Source organism: Rosa chinensis, chromosome 2 (assembly GCF_002994745.2).
Source record: "Rosa chinensis cultivar Old Blush chromosome 2, RchiOBHm-V2, whole genome shotgun sequence".
Classification (NCBI taxonomy): Eukaryota; Viridiplantae; Streptophyta; class Magnoliopsida; order Rosales; family Rosaceae; genus Rosa; species Rosa chinensis.
Window position 1 is genome coordinate 15,999,449 of NC_037089.1, and position 20,768 is coordinate 16,020,216.

A 20,768-nucleotide genomic window follows, 5' to 3' on the forward strand; every position below is an offset into this window, starting at 1 on the left:
TCAATTTCTCTTTTCACAAGTTCATTGCCATGTCTTTCAGCAGTGGCCATAGCTGCAATAAGCTGTTGGAAACTTGTGATCCGTCTTGCATTTACATGAGTCCGGAATAAGTCAGAGGACCTCATAGCATAGACGGGGAAGGTATTGAGGGTTTTCTCAATCAATTGGTCTTCTGTGATTGTTTTTCCACAGAGACGCATCATTGCTCTGATGCTGAGAGCTTCCGAATAAAATTGCATGACAGTGTCAAATTCAGAAAAGCGAAGATGTTTCCATTCTGCTTCTGTATTCGGAAGTATGGAGTCACGAACATTGCCATATCGTTCGCGAAGCGCATGCCAAAGCTTTATGGCGCTATCCTCATTTATGAACTCAAACTGTAGGTCACTATCCATGTGACGTTTCATGAAGGCAAGTGCCTTGGAATTATCTTTCTCAGTTTGAGGGTCTGGAGCTGTTTCTATAGGACAAAGCTCTTGGATTGTATGCAATAAATCACGGGCAATGAGGTGGATCTCGACATCAGTGACCCAAATTAAGTACCTTTTGCCTGCATAATCCAATGGAACAAAATCGAGTTTGTTTGTGTTTGACATCCAGAAAGATGAAACAAAAACAAGTTAGTTTCGGAGTCAATGCTTCCACGAAAACTAAATAAGATTTCCGAGCTATGCTACCAAGAAATCGATTTCCAAGAATAATTGGATTAGACCGAAACAATGATGTTTATATGGTCGTTAATCGATGCTTACGGACGCTCTTAGTCCGAAGTCTTACGAACGCTCTTAGTTCGTTAATTGCGTGAATCCCCACGATTCCGCTTTTCAAGAATCGAACCCACGTTATAAGAAAGGTGGGATGTAGAAGAAGGGAGGCTTTCAAGTCCCCGAGAAAAGAAGAAATATTTAAATTTCGAATTATAGGAACTTCAAAACTTACTCTTTTGAATACTTACTTGGTGAAAATTCGGAGCAGATTCTGTTCTGAACAGCTTGTACCTCGATTGGTGTACAGATCTCAATATGACTCCGATAAGGCTGAAATTCGGAGGTTAGATGGAAGAGACAGAGACGAACAACTTTGATGAAGAAAGTTTTTCGATCTGAGCTTCCGAAATAGACGTTTCGAGGCTTGCAAGAAGACGGATGTGCACAGGAACGGGAAAAAGATGCAGTGGGTGTGCGTTGGCTTGTTTGCGCAGCAGGGATGCTTCGGTGGCAGCAGGCTGGAACGCAGGGCTGCAGGGAGGGGGCAGCAGGGGCTGCTGTGCAAGGTTGCAAGCACACGGGTGCTCGGGCTGCAGCGAAGGCTCGGCTAGCTCGGGCTAGGGGCTGCTTTGTGAATGAGTTTTGGTTTTCTGTTTTGTGGTTAGAGTCGTGCTGATAACGTGTTTAAGTATAATGTATTTGAGAGAGATTGATGAGAGAGATGTGTTCTTATTATTGAGAATAGGAGCCCTATATATAGGGATTACAAAGTGCTAGTTCTAATGTTACAAGAAATACCAATCCGTGTAGGATTGGGAAATCTAGAACATTCTCTCCTATTGCTACTCCTAGTTTGATAAGGCACACTAAATCGATATTCCTTCAACATTTGTAATTTATTTTAGAACCCCTTTTTATATAAATATTTTTATTACATACATGTTTTTGGTGCATTCTCATGATTTAAGAGTTATTAACAAATGAATAATTATTCTATGGTCTCGGATCACTACGTGGCATTACCATATAGTGGTCTGTGTCAATAATATCACTCGAATCTGGTGAAGACCTTGCAGGAGTAAAAAAAAAAATTAAATTAAATTAAGAGACCACCACCCGTACTATGATCCGAAACCATATAATAATTTTCCAAACGAAGGACAATTTTAAGTTCACCCTCCTCATTTATCTTAGTTATTATTACTGCATAATAATGCATATAATTGATTCATTTCAAAGATCTCATTTCTCACCATAAAATGGAAATTCTTTTTTATTAATTTTTTTTTTTTAAATAGATATGAACTGACAGAAAGCTGTCGGAAATTTTTTTTTCTTAAATGAAGACTTCCGCCAACGACATTCCGTCGGCAAACTCCAAGTGCATATATGAACCGATGAATGTAAAAGAAATATATGAACAACTCATGGCCCAACTCAATTGGGTCTCATGGTCCAACTCATGTTGCTCCTAATTATCAGAGCAAAAAAAAAAAAAAAAAAATTCCAACAGCGGCGGCAACAGCGACTCCCTTTCCCTCTTCCCTCTCTTCCCTGTCTTTTCCACTCGCTCACCGACGTTACAGACCAACCCGTCATCAGATAGCTAGGTTCAACTGAAACAGTAGTTAGTAGTCTCACCCAGAACAAATTGCTTTAGTATTTTGGCTCCAAATTGATTCCCGCCAATCCTCACAAGCTAAGCTATGAGGGAAATCGTCACCCTCCAAGTTGGAGGCTTCGCAAACTTTGTGGGCTCGCATTTCTGGAACTTCCAGGTACACATACTCAAAACACCCGTAAACTCCCACATTCAAATTCCTTGTGCAGATGCTTATTCATGTTCTTATGTGGCTTGTAGAATGAGCTACTTGAGTTGGCCGAAGACCCTGAAGCAGACCCAGTTTTCAAGAACCAGGCTTTGAACATGGATGTTTTCTACCGCTACGGTGAAACCCACCAGGTGCGCTAATCTTTTCAAGCTTTTTTACTTTTTTTTTTTTTTTTACTTTCAGTTTGGTTTGCTTAGATACTTGTACATGTGAACTCGACAGGGCATTCCTACCTACACTCCTCGGCTGCTTTCTGTCGACCTTAAAGGTAGTACTACTTGTTTTGGGTTTCTGTATTTAGTAGTCTAGAATGTGTGGAAATTGTATAGACTTAATTTTTAATGCTTAGTTGATTTGGGTTTTCTGCACATTGTAGTCTAGAATGCATGGAAATTGCAAAGGTTGGATTTTTATTGCCTCCTTGATTTGGGTTTGTGGATTTTGTTGTTTAGATTGTATGGAAAATTACAATGATTGATTTGTTTTGTGTTGTGGCAGGTTCCCTTGGGTCTATGAGTTCATCTGGAACTTTGTACAATGGGGGTTCATCTGTACCATCAAGTGTTATGACATGGTGAGGCCCTTTTGTCGGGTTTTCATTTATGTTTGAATTAATTATGTTACATATTTGCCTTTTGTTTAGTTGTGTGTAGATGAATTTAGTGTATCCAGACCAATGTGCAGGGATGGTAATGTTACTACTCAAGCCTCTGAACCACGTAGGAGAAATTTGTTCTTGCAAAGTTTGTACCAGGAAGAGCTGGAGAATTCTTTGACTGTTGAAAATGGTGTCAATGATGGTGAGAATGGTTCTCGAAGAGAAGTTTCTGACAGGGACATTGTGGAACAGTTGGAAAATAATGTTCAATACTGGACTGACTATTCAAAAGCCCACTATCATCCCCAGAGTTTATATGAATTAAGTGGATTGTGGATAGATGCTCACAAATTTGACAATTATGGGATTGGAAGGGATTCCTTTTCTGGGGGTTTACATGGAGAAGAAATGAGTGATAGACTTCGCTTTTTCGTAGAAGAGTGTGATCATATTCAGGTAAAATTCATTGGTATAGACAATTGGGCCATTTCCTGGTTTGATGGATTGATTCATGTATGTTGATGACCGGTTTAGTCTTTAAACTCTTTGAGCCATGTTTACCTGGGTGACGAGCTGTGCCCAGGTTATTATTGACTTGGAATATCTTTATTGGCCTTTAGAACATGAACAGTAGAATTAGTACATAGTGGTGTCGGTTTCATTATAAAATTTGGATAGCGCCTTTTTGGTATAAGCCACTCACCAAAAAAATTTTCGATATGAATTGGATATATAAAATCTGAAATTTGGTGTATTTTGACAGGGTTTCCAGTTCATTGTTGATGACTCAGGAGGTTTCTCTCCGATAGCAGTTGATTTTCTGGAGAGTATTGCAGATGAATACACAAATGTTCCTGTGTTGCTCTATGCTGTACGTGGTCCTGGCTCTGTAATAGATTCCATAAGCCAGAAGCATAGAGTCAGCAGGAAGCTTCATGCTGCGGTTTCATTTTCAAGGCTATCATCTTTATGTAACCTGATTGTTCCAGTCGGGTTACCTTCACTGAGTAGAAGTAAGATACATTGCATTTATCTAGTTTCTCCACACTGTTTTGTTTTACATGCTGTTGCTCTAACATTATGTTTCTGGAGTTTGTTTCTTTTTTTTCCTTCCTCTTCCAATTATGGTTTCATCCCATTAATCAGCATAATAAAAGTAGTTAATCTTTTCTTAGGTTGTTAAATTGACATACTTAATATGGAGGTTAGGTTGTAACTTTTTTGAACAAAAATTTAGTGGTACATGTTGATCTCTTCAGTTTGTGTTTTCTAAATAATTTACACTTTCTTGTATATTAATCTCTGTCAACTTGATTTCATAGGCAAAGCATCGAAGCTTCTCTGCATTAAAGATGAAAAGCCTTATCACTGCAGTGCAATGTATGCTGCTACCCTACATTCTGTTAGCATGCCTTTCCGAATGGAACCGCCTGCGCCCAATGCAGACTCAACTTATGCGTCTGGTTCTTTGACTGTTAATGAGGTTGTGCAAATTCTATCAGGGCAAGCTAGACAGAATATGGTCGCTATTCTGGACGCTGCAATGCCAGCACCTTCTTTAACTGGTATTATTTCAGTTGAATTTCGTGTCAGTTATTAGCAATGAATTTGGTTAATTATTTTGCATCTCAAATTCCAGGAAATCAGGTCGAACAAACTTTTCTCGGGAACTTTCAGCCACTGACACCAGAGGTCTCAGAGCATGTTGAAGACTTACAATCAGTTGAATCCATGACTGTCCTGGGGGCCCTTGGAACTGGTACTATTTTCGAGCTTTCAAAGCATCAGTTATATTTATTATCTTTTTCATTAGTCTCCTGGACATGTTTAGCATGCTCATTCAGGTTACTTGACAGTAGTGCTTCTGGAACATCGTTCATTAAGTTGCATGTGCATATGTGACTTTGGTTGAGTGGATTTCAAAAAAAGCTAGAAACTGATTCTGTCAAATGCTGTTAGAAAATCTTCCTAGAAGTTTGAGAGACCTTAAAGCATCTAGATAAGTCTTCTGTAGAAATTGTGTTACCAAGAACTGTTTTAGTGCTTGGACTGTATTTCTTAGGAAGAACATCTTGCTAGAATGTCACTTTTATGATGATACTGCAGCCATTCATTGGTGAAACTTACTCTGGGAATATGTCAGGCTTGTCTCTGTCTGGCACTCTCGTGACAATATTGAACAATTTGTCCAGAACTTAATGAAATGTGAATTGGAAAAAAATTATGAAAAGTTTTACCGGGATTTGTTGAGGACTGGATGCTTAAATATTCTGATTGGTCGGTTTGTTCAACAGGAGGGCAGCGGGCATCAATTTATGAAGTAAAGGGTATGGTACATGCTGCTTATCAGCATGCAATAAAAGGGCCGATGTTTAGCCATCTGTCAGTGGCTCAATGCCCTCTACCAATACCTTTGCCTTTTCCCTCAATCTTTGGGAACCATGTTGGCCAACATGGTGAGCTTCTGGGCACCCCAATTATTGGTTCCTCATCAAGGGGATCACTTGATGTCCATTCCATCCCTATGGCAGCTAGACTACGGTCTAGCAGTGCTGTGTTGCCATTTTTGGAGAATAGATTGGGAGATCTTCGCAAGTTTGGGATTGCCAGAGCCTCACCTGGGGCAGAATTACTTAGGAGTTGGGGCTTCGCAAAGGATGAATCAGAAGACATGGGCGAGACACTGTCTAAAATGATAGCAGAATTGAATCCTCGCTCTCAAATGTCCTCGGATTCAGATTAACTTTCTGGTTAGTGCAAATGTTCCTTTCTCTTTATCATTTATTCTATCTTTATTATGTAAATGACTCTTATTTCCTGCTTTTCTAATATCCGTTTACTTTATGAATGTGAAAACTTACATTATTGCGCATGTGTCAACACGTTATGATGACTGATTAATAAGCTTTCTTTTGTCCCAGGAAAGCAAGACGTTTTGAGCAGGTGGAGAAACATAGAGCAAGGAAAGAGTTTGACATGCCTTGAACAGGATCTGACAGGATCTGGAACGAGAGTATAAAAGCAGTATATTAGTAATGACTAGTGTTTTGACCAAAAAAAGAAAAGAAAAAGTAATGACTAGTGGGAAAATCAAATGATTTCTGAAAGCCGGAATACAACTGGACAAAAATGAGGATATCTTGGTTGCTGGATTTTTTGAACTTAGGTCTGGTCGTCTTGTTTATGTTTCCGAATTCCTTTTGGACCAGTGTAATGTGCAATAGTTCTCTTTTGTATCAAGGATCTAACTGAAAATGAAGACTGGCTAGCAACTGTTTTTAACACTAGAAATACAGATTTTAAAATTCTCTTTTCAAAGTTTAAAAGAGAAGCTATATAAAACAAGGTTGCACCTATTTGGACTCGTATTGAAGGACAGAGTTGTGCTATCCTCAGTCTCTAGTCTGCACCTATTTGTAATTGGATTTAGGATTCGTTCTCTCTTCTTTCACTGAGAGGTTGCTGTCCAACTCTTAGATGCAATTCGGTTAAGATTGATGGGTGATGTCGCACTCCGTCAAGTAATGCTGGAAGACTCTGAATCCCATATACCTCTTTAAGAATAGCTTGATTGCTCCTTAGGTCCTTAGGTGTCTATATTGATCAGCATTGCAGGTTTCATCCGTTGTTTCTCGGTGAAAGGGAACCAGGTTTTGAGAAGATCAATATTTTCTTTCCGAAAATTCTTGATGCCTTTGATGCTTTCTCTGCATATGAGTGATATAAAATTGTCTCTAGGTCTCTCAGGTTCAGGTCCAGGTCCAGAAGATCCATTCTTGGGGTCATAATTGACATCTCTTAAGAGCCTTGGATACATTGAAGTTACCATTGCTCTGTCTGTCCCATTAATAGACAAATTAACTATAGTATGGATAACACCCTCAAGCATGACCAATGGGCAATACTCAATGCGCTGAGAGCATAAGCAAAGGAGGATATCAACAGCATGGCCAGTATCTAGTACTTCAACAACAGGAGGAATGCATCCATTAAGTATCGCACAAATGCGATAGAAATCCGGGCCTCTTCAGTATCGCACAAATGTTTCAATACGAAAAGAACACTCTTCCAAGAAAGGAACCAATTTTGGGATGCACTCCAACGATAACATTTGTGAACAAATTCCTATATCAAAGGATAAATTGTACAGAATTTTAAGGCCTCGTCCTTGTATATTTCTGATCTGGGAGTCCAGAAGTTTTAGAATGGATGCAAGCGCACCAGATGCTGATATCTTGGTTCTGAAATACTTGTGGCCAGACAGAGTTTCCATTATGGCAAGAACTTCTTCCTTTATCTTTGAAATAAGATAGCATACCAACAGACTATATGCGTCTTCATGTAGATGTAGATAATGGAGTGAGGAATTGTTCTTCCACAAGTCAACTCATCTGTCAATGAGTTCCATTTCCTTTGTCTCAATCAGTGTGGAATGGAACATGTCAAGGTTATAGAGCATGAGATATGAGTCAGAAGGATGAATAGTTGACTCGGTCAACCATGTCTCAGCGTACTAAAAGTCAGAGTTCAAGTTCTCATGAACTTCATGACAAAGAACCGGGATTAGGAGTTCAGCAGGACTATATAATTCGACTCATAATAATACAAGGATATCAGTGGTACACTACATAAAGAATTTTACAAAACCAGGCAATACATAAATTTTCAGGAGCGCATCAACCTACATAACACCCTACACATTTTAATAATGAGTGTATAGCTGAAAAAGGAAGAAGTTGCATTATGAATGAAGACTAAAAGCTCACAACCTTGGCTAATATCTAGAAACCTGATAAAAACTATGTTGAATCAGTATCAGCACAAAAACCCATCAACCCCCAACCATATATACTTAACCTATGTCAATGATGATACCCTTTCCTCAGTTCGAATCATTGACTCTTTCAAAGCAGTTTCTGTGTTGATCAGCATTGCAAGAGATGCAAGCTGAAAGCACAGGCTTCATTCCTTCTTTTTCGGTGAAAGAGAACTCGGTTTTGAGAATATTGATAACTTCTTTCCGAAAAATCCTGATGCCTTAGAAGCTTTCTTCCCGTTCCAGTGATTTCCATTGTCTCTAGGTAGCTCATCTCTAGCTGCCTCAGTCTCAGGTTCAGCAGATTCTTGCTCATCGTCATAATCAATATCTCTCAAGAGACGTAGAACTTCCATTGCGTTCATCCTTGTTCTCTCTGTCCCATTGGTAGATGAGAGGACAAGAGCAGGAATTACACCCTCATGCATGACCAAGTTACAATAATCAATGCGCTGAGAGCATAAAGAAAGAAGGATATCAACAGCATGCTCTTGATGCTCTTTACTGCCAGTGTCTAGGACATAAATAACATAAGCAATGCATCCATCAGTTTCAGCAATAGAAATCCTGGCCCCTTCATAATCGCTTAGATTTTTCAATATAGCGATACAGTTTCCAGTAAGAGCACTGTCTTCAAAGAAAGGAACCAATTTTGGGATGCACTCCAAAGATACCATCTCTGAACAAATATCTCTATCGAGGGACAAATTGTGCAAAATTTTAAGGGCTTTTCCTTGTATACTTCTGCTCTGAGAGTCTAGAAGTTTTAGAATGGATGTAAGAGCACCAGATGATGAGATGTTACCTCTGCAGTCCTGGTGGACAGACAGAATTTCCATTATGGCAAGACCTTCTTCCTTTACCTCTGAATCAAGAGAAGATACTAACAGACTATACACGTCTTCACCGAAATAAAATATCCCGTTTCTGCAGCAGCAAGAAAGAAATTAATCTTTTTTTTTTTTTTTTTTTTACACCAACCCACCCTATGTGAGAGCAAGAGCACAATCAGCAATAGAGTAATAACAAAAGGCACATACAAGTTAAACCTACAATATGGATTCAAAATTTATGCAATTCCATAGTAAAAACAACATAAAAGTGCACGGCTATGGGCTTAAAACCCAAACCATTTATTATGTCAACCAGAGAAAAGGTGGAATGAGGTGTGTTCCCTATTCTGAACCCAATAGTCCCCAAAGTGACATTTTGGAACAAACAGTTGCCGCCCAAGGCATGTTCCACAACAACACAATTACGAGCAAGTGATTCTCAGCCATAAAATGAAAATTACCTGTTTTTGCTGACAAAGGTAGATAATAATTTAAATCCATCTCTCTGAGCCTCTACATCATCCTGATCATATGCATCCCTCAAAAATTTGATGAGAGGTTCAACAAAATTCTTAGAGGACATAGCATAAGAAGCTTGAGGATTGCGTTTCAAATCGTTTTTAACATCTTCAACAGCCTTGCGTTGGGAATCCCATTTGAGCTCACTAATATTAGATAGAAATTCCAAATCTGTCTCGCATTTTTTAGCAGATCGGTATTTCAGAGAATCATCATCAATCTGCACCAGATTTGAGCCATCTTCTGTCTTAGAATTGAAACTGGTATCTAAGGATCCAAATGACATAGTGCTGAGATCCATTTGTAGACGTAGATCATTCATAGAACTGCCTAAACTAGCAATGGAAGTGGAAGAGTTTTCCCATGAGCTAAGTGCTTCTGGTTGCATACTTGGGTTGGGGATGGTGACTCCATACTTCTTACACCACCTTGATATCAACTCCGTCATGCCAACGTTTGGAGTCAATGAAAGGTGGGCCAGTTTGGTATTAGTTTTTGGGCATGTATCATTTCCCTCATCAAACCACTTCTGTATCCACATCCTTTCATATGTTTGTCCAGAAGCAATGAGAACAGGATCGTACATCAACCTGGAAGATATCCCGCACAAAAATTCTTGAGGAGGTACAGCTCCAAGCAACATGTTACTTTGTGCCTCATATTCCCCATAACCAGTGTGAGGTTCAACTTCAGCACACTGATTATATCCAAAGTCGTTGCCAGAATTCTCAGAAGCAAGTGATCCTTGTTGCCACACAGGGGAACTCTCTGTTTGCTTTACCAATATTAAGTTTCCATACTTCTTCAATAGATACAAGAAATATGTCAAGATCTGCTTTTTTCGAGGGTCACTGTCACCAACATTTTGTAGCAACTTCTTAATAGATCTTTTCTCTACTAAGACTTCCTTTGATGTGGTAATATGGAGCCTCAAAGATGCAAGTTGAAGAGCCTTGATTTCAGAATCTTTTATTGAATTTGATGCAGAAGCATCTTGGTGGAGCAATTCTCGGATGACCTTCCCAGCCTCTTCTTCAGATGGATGCAGTCTAAATGTTGCAGCCTTAAGATCATCAACTATTTTAGAGATCTGCAAGTGACACTTCGTCATCAGCTCAACTAAATAACAAAGACTTCCAACTGGTACGAAAACAAACAAAGAAAATTCATGGAGAAAGTAAAAGAGGTGATGCTGTCATTATTTTAAGTACTAATCCACAGCATCCAAGGTTATGTCCAGTGCCTCCCATCAAAAGGGAGTCCAGGCTTTGGGGGAATGGGAAATATCAAAAGGGAATCTAGATTCTTGAGAAGGGATTTGACAAACCTCTGCCACCAAAATCACTGGAACCCAACTCTGAATCTGGCACAAACTTTGCTCCAACAAGTTCCTTGATTTTTGACATCTTGAGACTATCACATCCCCTGTTAACGCCTGCAAGTGATTTGAGGGAAATATCAACCATAGGATGACAGGGAGCTATTGAACATTATGCACCCAGCACATGACAAGAAAAAAAACTGCCTGATTAAAAATTCAGCAAAACAATTAATCCATAGGCATTGGACTTCGTAAAAAGAGATTTTAAAGAGATAGCTTATCCTAAGGATCATATATGATGACTACCTAATGAAGAAACAGTTATGTAGGTTGCCCAGAAAAAGAAAAAAGATGCAGCTAAGCCCCTGTGTTTATTCAGGCAGGATGGCCAAAAATCCTTAGTTTAACATGGCGAGGCAGCATTGAGCAATCAAAGCTGCTGTTCCAACAAGAGCTTTATTCATATTTACGTCATCTTTTCATTTACATTTATTTGACTAATAACTATCATGTTGACACATAAAGCAAAAATATTTCACTCCATCTAATTTGTTATAATTAATCATCTGAGGTTACAAACCAGGTAGAGTTTGCTAGACTCGCTGCAATACTGAACAAGTTGCTTGGCTTTCTCAATTGCACGATTCAACATGCATAGAGCCTGTATTCCCGTTGAGCAACGAGGTCTTGCTGCTTCTATGTCGGGAAATATCTTCGAAATTCTCTCCACCAACTTCCAAAGTTGAATGCACATTGAACAGTGAACCTGAGACATGATAGAGCTGTGATAATCCAACACATATGGCTAGACATTTGAATCAACGTACTCAAAGTTTGACACAACAATCCCAAGTCTGACATTCAATAACACTTATTACAAGGTTTCCTGACTTTCCTCATCGTTTGTCATTATCCAAAAATTAGTTCCAATAATAGTTTTCAACTTGACACATCTTGACCTTATCAATTTTTTTCCACAACACAAACAGAAATAGCATTAGGTTCATATTTTGTCTTCTTGAAGAAAAATCAGTATAAGCTTTGTTGTGCCTTCTCAACTCGCAAGTTTTACATCAGCTACTGAAAGCTCAGGAGCACCATATACTTTACTCTCAAAAAAGAACTATTAGCTGTACATATAGCTTCTTGCCTTCAACCATGAGAAAGATGTATAAAGCCAATTTTTAAACATCCCAATTTCAAATTTTACACATCAATTACAAACTAGTCAATTCACAATTTCATCAGGTTTGAGCTGATTCGATATTGATATCATAGCTACAAAATGGAAGTAAACTCAAAGTGAAACACCATGCTGAGCATAATCAGAGAATACCGCGTCATATTATACCTTAAAGGAAATAGGCTTTCTCACTGTCCCGTTGATTTTGTACTCCTTGTCAAGACAGTCAGGTTGGCCAGGTCTGTCAGGAAATACAGCTTCCTTCTTCAATGCATTGAACTCTAGAGGGATGGAATCAGGAAGGTATAGTGAAAAGGTCTCTTGAGATACTGAATTTTCCAGTTCACAGTGACCTAAAGTTCCATGTACTTTACTGATTCCTTCTGTTTGCTGCTGGCTCTCTGAAGATGCAACGGAGCCAAACTGGGACTGGAAAAAAAAAAATACACCATCCAATATGCATGTATACTCTCAAACCTAAAAGGTACAGCATACACTTCTATAACACATTGTGTAAGTTAGACAACAAAGTGAAAGATGTCATATATACCCAAAGACATTCCTGTAGCAAGCGTTTATGTAAAAACAAAAGCATGATAAGGATGCAGACCAAAAGTTCAAAACTATGCATATTTTTCTGGGAATAGACTAGATGTTCATAATTCAACAATATAACAATATATGCTACCACTGAACTATAAAACACATTTTAACTATTTTTTCTTTTCTTGAGAGTAAAGTTTTGAATTGAGAAAAGCTTAGATGTTCATAATCCTCTCTGTTGAGTATTAGGAGATAATATTTTAGCTTTAAATATTTTCGAATTTATAAGTTCTTTGATATAATAGTAGAGCAAGACTGGAATGCATAAACACACGGACTAAAGACTTTAAAGCTGTTGATACTAGTTTGACCACTTATCTTATGTGAAAGAAAAACAACGATTTTGATTTGTACGGTTGTACCTCAGCTCTGCCTTCAATTAGGTTGACCTCTGGATTTGTATTCTCTGTTGAAGCCTGTGTCTCCTTGATCACATCCTTTGTTCCCTGCATGTTGAGTACTTCACTTCCAACAATAGGCGACAGAGTTTCAGATACATCATCTATAATTCTCCCTTCCATTCCCTTGACCCCCTCCTCGATATTCTTTACAGAAACCAATGTCTCCATCATCACATCCCTTGTTCCTTGCATGTTTGTTTCGAGTCCAACAGTAGGCAATGGAGGTTCAGATACATTACAAATTAAACCTTTATATTCAAGTTGATTTTCTGCCATACCACTCCTTTCATCTCTCTTGACCATGTCCTTAATATTCCTTATCACCACCGAGGTCTCCCTCGCATCCCTTGCTATCTCCACTAGCAGTATACTTAACTGCTCTTGAAGATAATCATTCAATTCAAAAAGTTGGTTGGTGTATATATACTTTTTGTTTCTTGTCCACCGACGAACATTTAAGCACTTGCCAACAAGCACTACACCATTCTCCATTTGTATTCTCATATTTTCTAGTTCCTCTTTTGGGCGATCTAATGCCTTGTTACATTGTACCATATCTCCAATCAATGGCAGTAAATAGTCTAGTGTAGATTTGAGACGTCGGAGGAGAGGTCTAAACATAATAGTGCTCTCCTTCACTTCTATAACGACATTAAGTAGCACCCGAAATGCTGCTTCTACTAGTGCTTTTGATGACGGCACTGCCATAATCAGAACACTATCCAAAATCAGAACAAATGTCTATGTTTGAATCTTAACATATACCTGGGGAGAAAGTTAGAGACTCTTGATTGGAATCCAGCAACATTGTTGTCACTTGGCGCCAAGGAAAACATTAAAGTAAGAACTCAATTACCAAGCAGTACAAAGGTACTCATAGATAGTAGAGAGCATTTCCAAGAACTTTACCTTGTGTTTCGCAATTCCCTTCATTTTCTGTGCAACTTCCTGAGCCCAAGGTTGAGGTTGAGGGCGAGCTCTTCATTGATCCGCCTGCATTCTGCTCCACTAACTTCTTCAGTAGACCCTTCACTTCAGGATCATCAATCATCTGCATTATCTTCTCCAACATGATCTTCATTTTCTCAAGAACATCGCGGTTTTGCCTTGACAATTTCAAGGTCTCCTTAATATCCCTTACTTGCTCCAACTGCAGGTTGTCAAACAGACTTTCAAGAGAACTATTCAATTCTTTAAGTTGGTCAGCCAAATCATTTATGCAGCAGAAGTTGCACAAACGAAATCTAATCCCTGACAACATATCAACAAGTTGTCTTCCAACTGTCATTTGTGTTACAAGAGCAATCATTTCATCATTTGGGAGACTCAGTTCCAGATTATACTCTTGTATCTGTTGAATCACTATGGCCTGTCTTTTCAAGGACTTCAGTGTGTATTTCATATCTTGGAGAAGGTCTCCAAACGCAGCTTTCCTGTCCACCGCTCGCGTAACACTTGCAGACAACAGCTCAAATACTTGTCCTCCGATTAAATCCAGTGCAAATGATAATGCCATAATTGCTAGAACTTAACAACAGCACTAAAATCAGTAACTTTTACTAAAGCAAAGCAAAATATCAGAACTTCAAAGTTAAGATATCATTTCAATATTCATTTACACTCTAAATGATTTTAAGAGAACCCAACACATGCTGGAGTGGTAGGCATATTGGTCTGGTTCATATAGGTCATTCAAATCATCAAAGGCCCAAAAACCCTAAAAAGAAGTGTCAAAGAGTTTAATACTTCAAAAATGGGTATACCATAAGTTGACCAAAAAAAGGGTAACACCATAGTACTTATATTAGGAAAATTGGCTTATTCCTTAACCGTAAAAAAAGTAGAGTGCAATAAAGGTCTAGCAACGAAGCAAAATTAATCGCAGACAGGGCACAAAGATTAATTTACCTGCTCCACTAGGTAGGTTGGGAACTTGGGATTTTACTGGAGCTCTAATATTGAATGTCTTTCATATCACATGATCGAAAATTCATTCATGAATCCGAGTTGTCCAGTACAGCAATCCATCATCAAAGATAACTGTAACAGTCTTCCATGGCCAAATTGTGACATTGAAAGCCACTACCGGCTGACAAAGAATTCTGGGCCAGATGAACAGGCTAGGCACACAATCATAGTTATATTTATGGCAAAGGAAGTGATTTGCATCAAGAATCCTAGGAGGAAGTGAACCACATGACCACCTCAAAGCGATAAGAATTGGATTGCTACTAAAGCGCGCACTCATTTAATCTGGCAAGGAAAGTCAAGCCCATTCCTCTATTCTTCTTTTTTTTGGCCTTTTTTAGAAGAACCACAAATTTTCCCGACCCCACCCATTCCATCGTGGTAGAAAAGTAATGCAAGCTGAGGAATTGAGGCATTGAGCCTTAGAAATGCAAGTTGGCTTGCGATGTACACAAATGCAATCCAAGTTCCAACTTAGCCATGCGGGCGTACATGAAGCTCCAATGTTCACACAAGCACAGAAACCATGTCAGATGGACATGTTAAACAGCGACAAGCGTGACTCGTGGTTCACCATTATACCGATACTGTCCCAACTTAACCACCTGATAGGTGTTGGGTTTTAATCACAAAAGGTCTCGGTACAATTGGGTGAGATCCACCCACTTATAAGTTATATTTTATTTATCACTTTTCCAATGTGGGATCTTTCTTCTCCAACACGCCCCCTCACGTGCAACCTAGCTTTAGGTATGCACGTGGAATTAATTGACAAACCCGATTCCACATTGGAAATAGGGTCACAAGTCTCACATTTGAGACTTGACCAATCACATAACAATCCAAGGCCCACATTGGACACTTGGGCAATAATCCAATCGGAAACTTCCGATGGCCAATTTAATGAACCCAAACTAGGTCCATGATTGGAGAGAAGATTGGTGAATCAATTAATGAATGAACCCATATCCAGGTCCATGATGACGAAGCAATTGGAGAGAGACCCGCTCTGATATCATGTTAAACAGCGACAAGCGTGACCCGTGGCCCACCATTGTACCGATACTGTCCCAACTTAACCACCTGATAGGTGTTGGGTTTTAATCACAAAAGGCCTCGGTACAATTGGGTGAGATCCACTCACTTATAAGTTATATTTTATTCATCACTTTTCCAATGTGGGATCTTTCCTCTCCAACAAGATACGTCCTACCCAAGGCTCAGTCAAATTACATATAGATGGGACTCTAGACACACTACGTGCATGAGATCTTTGGTACAAAGGCCTTTTGCCGCGATGAAGCAAGGCTTTGTGTTGGAGTTCTAGTTGTTCCAGGCGGTACAGCAGGTTATCGAGCTATCTCCTTAAGCATACGAAGCTTTGTTTCTTGTTAGTGGCCTTCACTTTTGCATACAAGCCGGCCGGCTTCACACACACTGAAATTGAATGTGATGCCAAAATATCATAGCTGCACTCAATAATAGTGAACTAGTGATGAAGATCTCAATCATGATAGTGCTTTACTTGATGAAGCCCAACAAGTAGTATGTACTTTTCAGTCCTGTAGTTGGAGTTTCACCGCGCGAGTTTGTAATCACGCCATCCATTGTGTGGCTAAGGTCGCCGTAGTTTTCGGCTTTTCGCTGTCTATCGGTGCAGAATGACACTTGATTCGCTCATTCTAACATTAGTAAAGAATTTGAGTTTTCGCTACCCTTTTGCACTGCATCCCGGCTGATCTATTTCAATCAATCCATGTTATACTTCATAAGAAAATTCGGACGGTAGGTTGATCATGATTGGGAACTTGGTTGAACAACTCATTTGGGAGTTAAGGGAGCAGGACATCAGAAATCTCGTCTCAATTATAATTCAATGTATCCTGCAATTTGATTAAAGATTTCTAAGTATCACATTCGTACAAAACTACAAAAGTAGTTGTAAATCATAATCACAAGGGATTATGATGAAAAACTATGGCTCAAATAATCAAGAGGTTTTTGTTCCTCTTTAAGCACATATAAGATATTTTCAATAAGGCGAAAAAAAAACCCTAAAGGCTCTCACGGCCGCGCAAACCTAGAAACCCTAGTGTCCAATTCCGGCATCTGTGTCGGCGACTTCTGCAACCACACCCACCAATCTTCTACCCCATCTCGCTGCCTATCATGGCCAATATCAATTTCGTTACCCGGAACTTTGCTACTTCGCTTGCCATTGCAAGCAATGATGTTGTTGACATCTCTACCATGACTGAGGGCGGTGCACAACGTACTTCCCAATCCTATCTCTTGGCATGACCCCTCACCACGAAGCCAACAACTGCGATGGATCTGAAGTGCCACTTCCGGCGTGTTTGAGTTTTGAGTTAAGGCTTTAATGTTCAGCAGAGGACACCAGATAGGTTTTTGTTCTCTTTTGATCTCAAGAGTGATTGTCGAAAGGTGTTGGTGGGTGGACCATGGAGTTTTAATCGAACTCTCGTGGTATTGCAACCCTATGATGGTATCGCCTCACTGCGATCAGTGCCTATGCTTGATCTGTTCTTCTGGGTTCGTATAACTGATATGCCTCCAGCGTTTGAACAGAGGAACACCATTGCCAATGTGGCTACGATGGCGGGAAAGTATCTGGACATTGATGGAAAGCTCTTTGATGCCACAGGGGAGATTAGGGTTCGTGTATCCCACTCGATCATGAAACCATTCTATCTGAAAAAAAAGGGTGTTGAGCAGGAGGTTCACTTTCTGTATGAGAATATGGTGGGCATGTGTGATAACTGTGCTTGTGTCTTTCATGAGAAAGGCCCATGTAGACCTAACATGCTGCCATCTGCTGTGAAATCCATGGAACAATAGGTTGCTCGTAAGCTAGATCCCACTCATCAGTTTCTTGGAGTACACGACCATCAGTTCAAGGAAGGAACTTTTCGGTTTCAAGAAATCACCACGCCTATTTTGCCACCGGTGGGTAGGTCGTTGTTTGAGGGTCCGGAGTCTAGCAAGCCAAGGAGGCCGGTGATCATCAAAAATGCAAGTGTGAAGGAACCTCCTGATGGGAACTCCCTTGCTCTTGTTCCAATTGAGGCAGATGGCCCAGCTAAGAGGGGCTGATCTTTTCCCTCCCCACAAAAATTGCATTTCTTGATGTCTGACTTGCTTGAAGGAAGATCAAGTCTAGTTGCTGCTGCAAAAAAGGTTAGGATGCCTGAATTCTCCTCAAAATTTAGCGCTAAGTCTTTGGGCCTTATAGAAACTCTAGGAGGTATGTTGGTACCGGTTGAAGTTACGTTGCCAAAACCATCACTTGAGTTGCCAAGTACGAAAAAGAAGAGAGGAAGGCCTTTGGGATCCAAAAATAAAACTCCTAAGGCAACGAAGGTCTCTGCTGAAGAAGTCCTAACTGTTTTGTACTCGGGCAAGCCTCCAAGCCCTAGCTTGAAGGGCAAGGAAAAAATCTAGTTCGTTGTGGTAGGAGCCTATTTACTATGTCTTTGCTATTTTCCATAGTTTATAGGCTCACTTTTAAATAAGTGAGCGGTTAGTTCGAATATAGATTGTAACGTCCCGTATCTTAATTTACCCGTTTATTACTCATTTGGACGGTAAACGACAACTACTTTCACTTTTACCATCGTTTCGATACTTTTAGTGGCCCTAAATTGTTGACTTTTTGTTCGGGTCAAAATTTGAAAAAGTTTCCTTCATGAAAGTTGTAGAGGACGTTAAATTGAGCGCGTGCATATGTGGTACGTACAAATCGGAGTTTGTATGCGAAAGTTATAAGCGAAAGTTTAAAGTTACTGTTAATGGTTACTGTTCACGGTAACTTTCTATAAATAGCTGAGTTACTGTGGTAGATTTCCATTTTCGGAAATCTACCGAATTTTCTCTCTCTTCTTCCCCGACTTTCCTTCCCCTTCTGCTCGTTTTCTTCCACCGGCGAATTCTTCCTTTTCCGGCCACCCCACTACTGAATCCGGGCACCGGCAGGCTCGCCTCCTCCTCCGTGTCATGCCTGGGGTGGTGTTTTACTGTGGCTCAGCCAGAGGAGCTCAAAATTGAGCCGCGAAGTTTACTGTAGCCGAACGGAGGTTTCGTCTATTTCCAGCGATTCCGGCCGTTTCGGCCACCAAACCACTGTCGAAGGTGCGGTTTTTGCCAAGGATCATTTTGCCCCTAGCCTTGAGCCACGATTTGCAGTGTAGAGGGAGAATCGATCAGAACCCGATCCTAGAGTTCTTGGATTTTCTGGGTTTTCTTCACCAGCCGATTTCGAGCACTTAAAGGTAAAATTGGAACATGTTGTAGTTATGAAAATTGTTGGGTCTATTGAGTAGGTGGTGCTACCAAAATTTGGTGGCCATCGGAGGTGGTGGTCACCGGCGCGTGGGGCCCACGCGCTGCCACAGTGGGTGGCTCGTGGAGGCGTGTAGGGTTGGTTTTTAATTCCTGTTTTAGCCTAATTAAATCCTATAAATGTTATAGAGCTTGTATGTGAAGTTTGGTGAATTTTGGAGGAGTTTGGAATTGTTTGTGATTTTCCGAAGTTTGGAGTTTTGTGATTGAATTGTGGGAAATCCGGCCGTCGGATTTCCCTCGTTTTCGTTGTGGAATATGTAAATCGAGGAATTGGTGTTATGGGTGTGATGTGGGTTGAATCCGAAAAGAATTGGAGAGATGATTTATGAGGATTCGATTTTGAGAATCGTATTTAATTAGAATAGTTATTCACGGATTATATTTATGTACAGGACGAGGTACCGAGCTTTTGCTCGATGAAAGAACTCGTATACGTGATCGTCGGAATAGAACTGTGAGTGGACTTTGTTTTTAAGTAAATGATGCATGCATTTATTTTGAAATTATTGGTTTATTTAATTATCGTTTTATTTATCGAGCATGATATTTTGTCTTGGATTATAATTTGACATTGATTTTTCATGAGTTTCGGTTATGAACTTATTATGCTCGGATTTGGATTTATGATTTAATTTAGGAAATATGATTTATTTTCGGAGATTAATTATATATTATTTTCAATTATGATTCGGAAATGGATTTTGAGCCTTCGATAAGTATCTCCGATATATGACTTTTATTTGAAAGCATGATTTTCGACGAATTATTTCCGAGTTGATTTCCGGAATTATATTATTTATATTATGTTTCTATTCGTCGATTTGAGATTTCTGAAAGATTTTTGAAATGGGATTTCGATGGAATTAATTCTTGTTTATTTATTCGATCTTTGGTTTTGGCATTGGGAATGCCTTAGTAATGATTTCGGTTTGAGAATTATGATTTTGTTTGATCTCGCCGTTCTGCTATTGATTTGAGATACTCCTAACGTGTGGGACATGTCGTTGGAAATTCATTTGCGAGAGTTGGGGAAGCTTTCTGGATTTATGTGGTTTTCGGATTTTTCTTTTGCCATACTTTGGGTGACTATTATCATTGCTAGCATTGATCTTCCGCCTTTGTGGCGAGGTGATGGGATCACCGAAGCCCGTCCGACTTTGTGGCGCTGGTTACTGTCTTTGTGACAGTAATGCTGAAGCCCAGTATCCTAATCGCTACACTTAGTGGCGTGTGGGTATATAACGGGAGTATATGGGAGTACTTTAGCCTGAGAGGCTATCACCCGAGCCTGGGAGGCTCATTCGTATGCCTATCTTCTTCCCCTACCTGTATATTACTTCTGGGCTAGCGGGGTCTAGTCCGATGATACGATACTCAGCAGGTTTGAATTACAATTTCCAGTTTCTTGGTTTAAAGAAATATGTTTTATAAACGTTGCATGCATCGAGGTTTTATAAATTTAAATAAATGCGGGAAAGTATTACAACTTTACTTCTTTTAAATTATTTAGCTAGTTGTTTATTTTTGTCCACTCACAGTAACGTGTTTTCAATACTTTTCCCTTGGGTCCTTCAGTTTCAAATGCCCAGTTTGCAGGCTAGGTTAATTGAGGTCGGGTGTACAGC

At 39.7% G+C, this 20,768-nt stretch overlaps 2 protein-coding genes across 6 annotated transcripts; one reads left to right on the plus strand and one right to left on the minus strand.

The window, feature by feature from the left end:
* Window positions 1-2,162: 2,162 nt before the first annotated feature.
* On the plus strand, window positions 2,163-6,455 carry LOC112185825 (protein misato homolog 1). 2 transcript variants are annotated; one of them, XM_024324143.2, is made up of 10 exons: window positions 2,163-2,485; window positions 2,569-2,670; window positions 2,762-2,807; window positions 3,038-3,113; window positions 3,224-3,593; window positions 3,901-4,150; window positions 4,460-4,702; window positions 4,777-4,896; window positions 5,432-5,887; window positions 6,059-6,455. In XM_024324143.2, exons 1-9 carry the CDS (start codon window positions 2,414-2,416, stop codon window positions 5,878-5,880), a joined length of 1,728 nt encoding a protein of 575 aa, XP_024179911.1. In that variant the 5' UTR covers window positions 2,163-2,413; the 3' UTR covers window positions 5,881-5,887; window positions 6,059-6,455. The 2 variants fall into 2 exon arrangements, with proteins under 2 accessions (XP_024179911.1, XP_024179913.1); XM_024324145.2 differs by lacking the exons at window positions 2,163-2,485; window positions 2,569-2,670 and having other exon boundaries at window positions 2,774-2,807; window positions 3,212-3,593.
* Window positions 6,456-7,734: 1,279 nt separating this feature from the next.
* On the minus strand, window positions 7,735-15,057 carry LOC112185823 (U-box domain-containing protein 5). 4 transcript variants are annotated; one of them, XM_024324140.2, is made up of 8 exons: window positions 14,722-15,057; window positions 13,723-14,334; window positions 12,775-13,514; window positions 11,978-12,238; window positions 11,207-11,392; window positions 10,633-10,740; window positions 9,248-10,395; window positions 7,735-8,880 (listed from the first exon to the last, which is right to left on the minus strand). In XM_024324140.2, exons 2-8 carry the CDS (start codon window positions 14,327-14,329, stop codon window positions 8,100-8,102), a joined length of 3,831 nt encoding a protein of 1,276 aa, XP_024179908.1. In that variant the 5' UTR covers window positions 14,330-14,334; window positions 14,722-15,057; the 3' UTR covers window positions 7,735-8,099. The 4 variants fall into 4 exon arrangements, with proteins under 4 accessions (XP_024179908.1, XP_024179907.1, XP_040370183.1 ...); XM_024324139.2 differs by having other exon boundaries at window positions 13,723-14,340; XM_040514249.1 differs by lacking the exon at window positions 11,978-12,238 and having other exon boundaries at window positions 13,723-14,340.
* Between the last annotated feature and the right edge of the window lie 5,711 nt (window positions 15,058-20,768).

Coding starts and splice junctions, on each gene's coding strand:
- LOC112185823 (XM_024324140.2), bottom strand. CDS start 14,329: ATGGCATTATCATTTGCACTGGATTTAATCGGAGGACAAGTATTTGAG. Junction 13,515..13,722: donor AGGGAATTGCGAAACACAAG/GTAAAGTTCTTG, acceptor TGATTATGGCAG/TGCCGTCATCAAAAGCACTA. Junction 10,396..10,632: donor CAGTGATTTTGGTGGCAGAG/GTTTGTCAAATC, acceptor TGTCACTTGCAG/ATCTCTAAAATAGTTGATGA.
- LOC112185825 (XM_024324143.2), top strand. CDS start 2,414: ATGAGGGAAATCGTCACCCTCCAAGTTGGAGGCTTCGCAAACTTTGTG. Junction 2,486..2,568: donor CGCATTTCTGGAACTTCCAG/GTACACATACTC, acceptor TGTGGCTTGTAG/AATGAGCTACTTGAGTTGGC. Junction 2,808..3,037: donor GCTTTCTGTCGACCTTAAAG/GTAGTACTACTT, acceptor GTGTTGTGGCAG/GTTCCCTTGGGTCTATGAGT.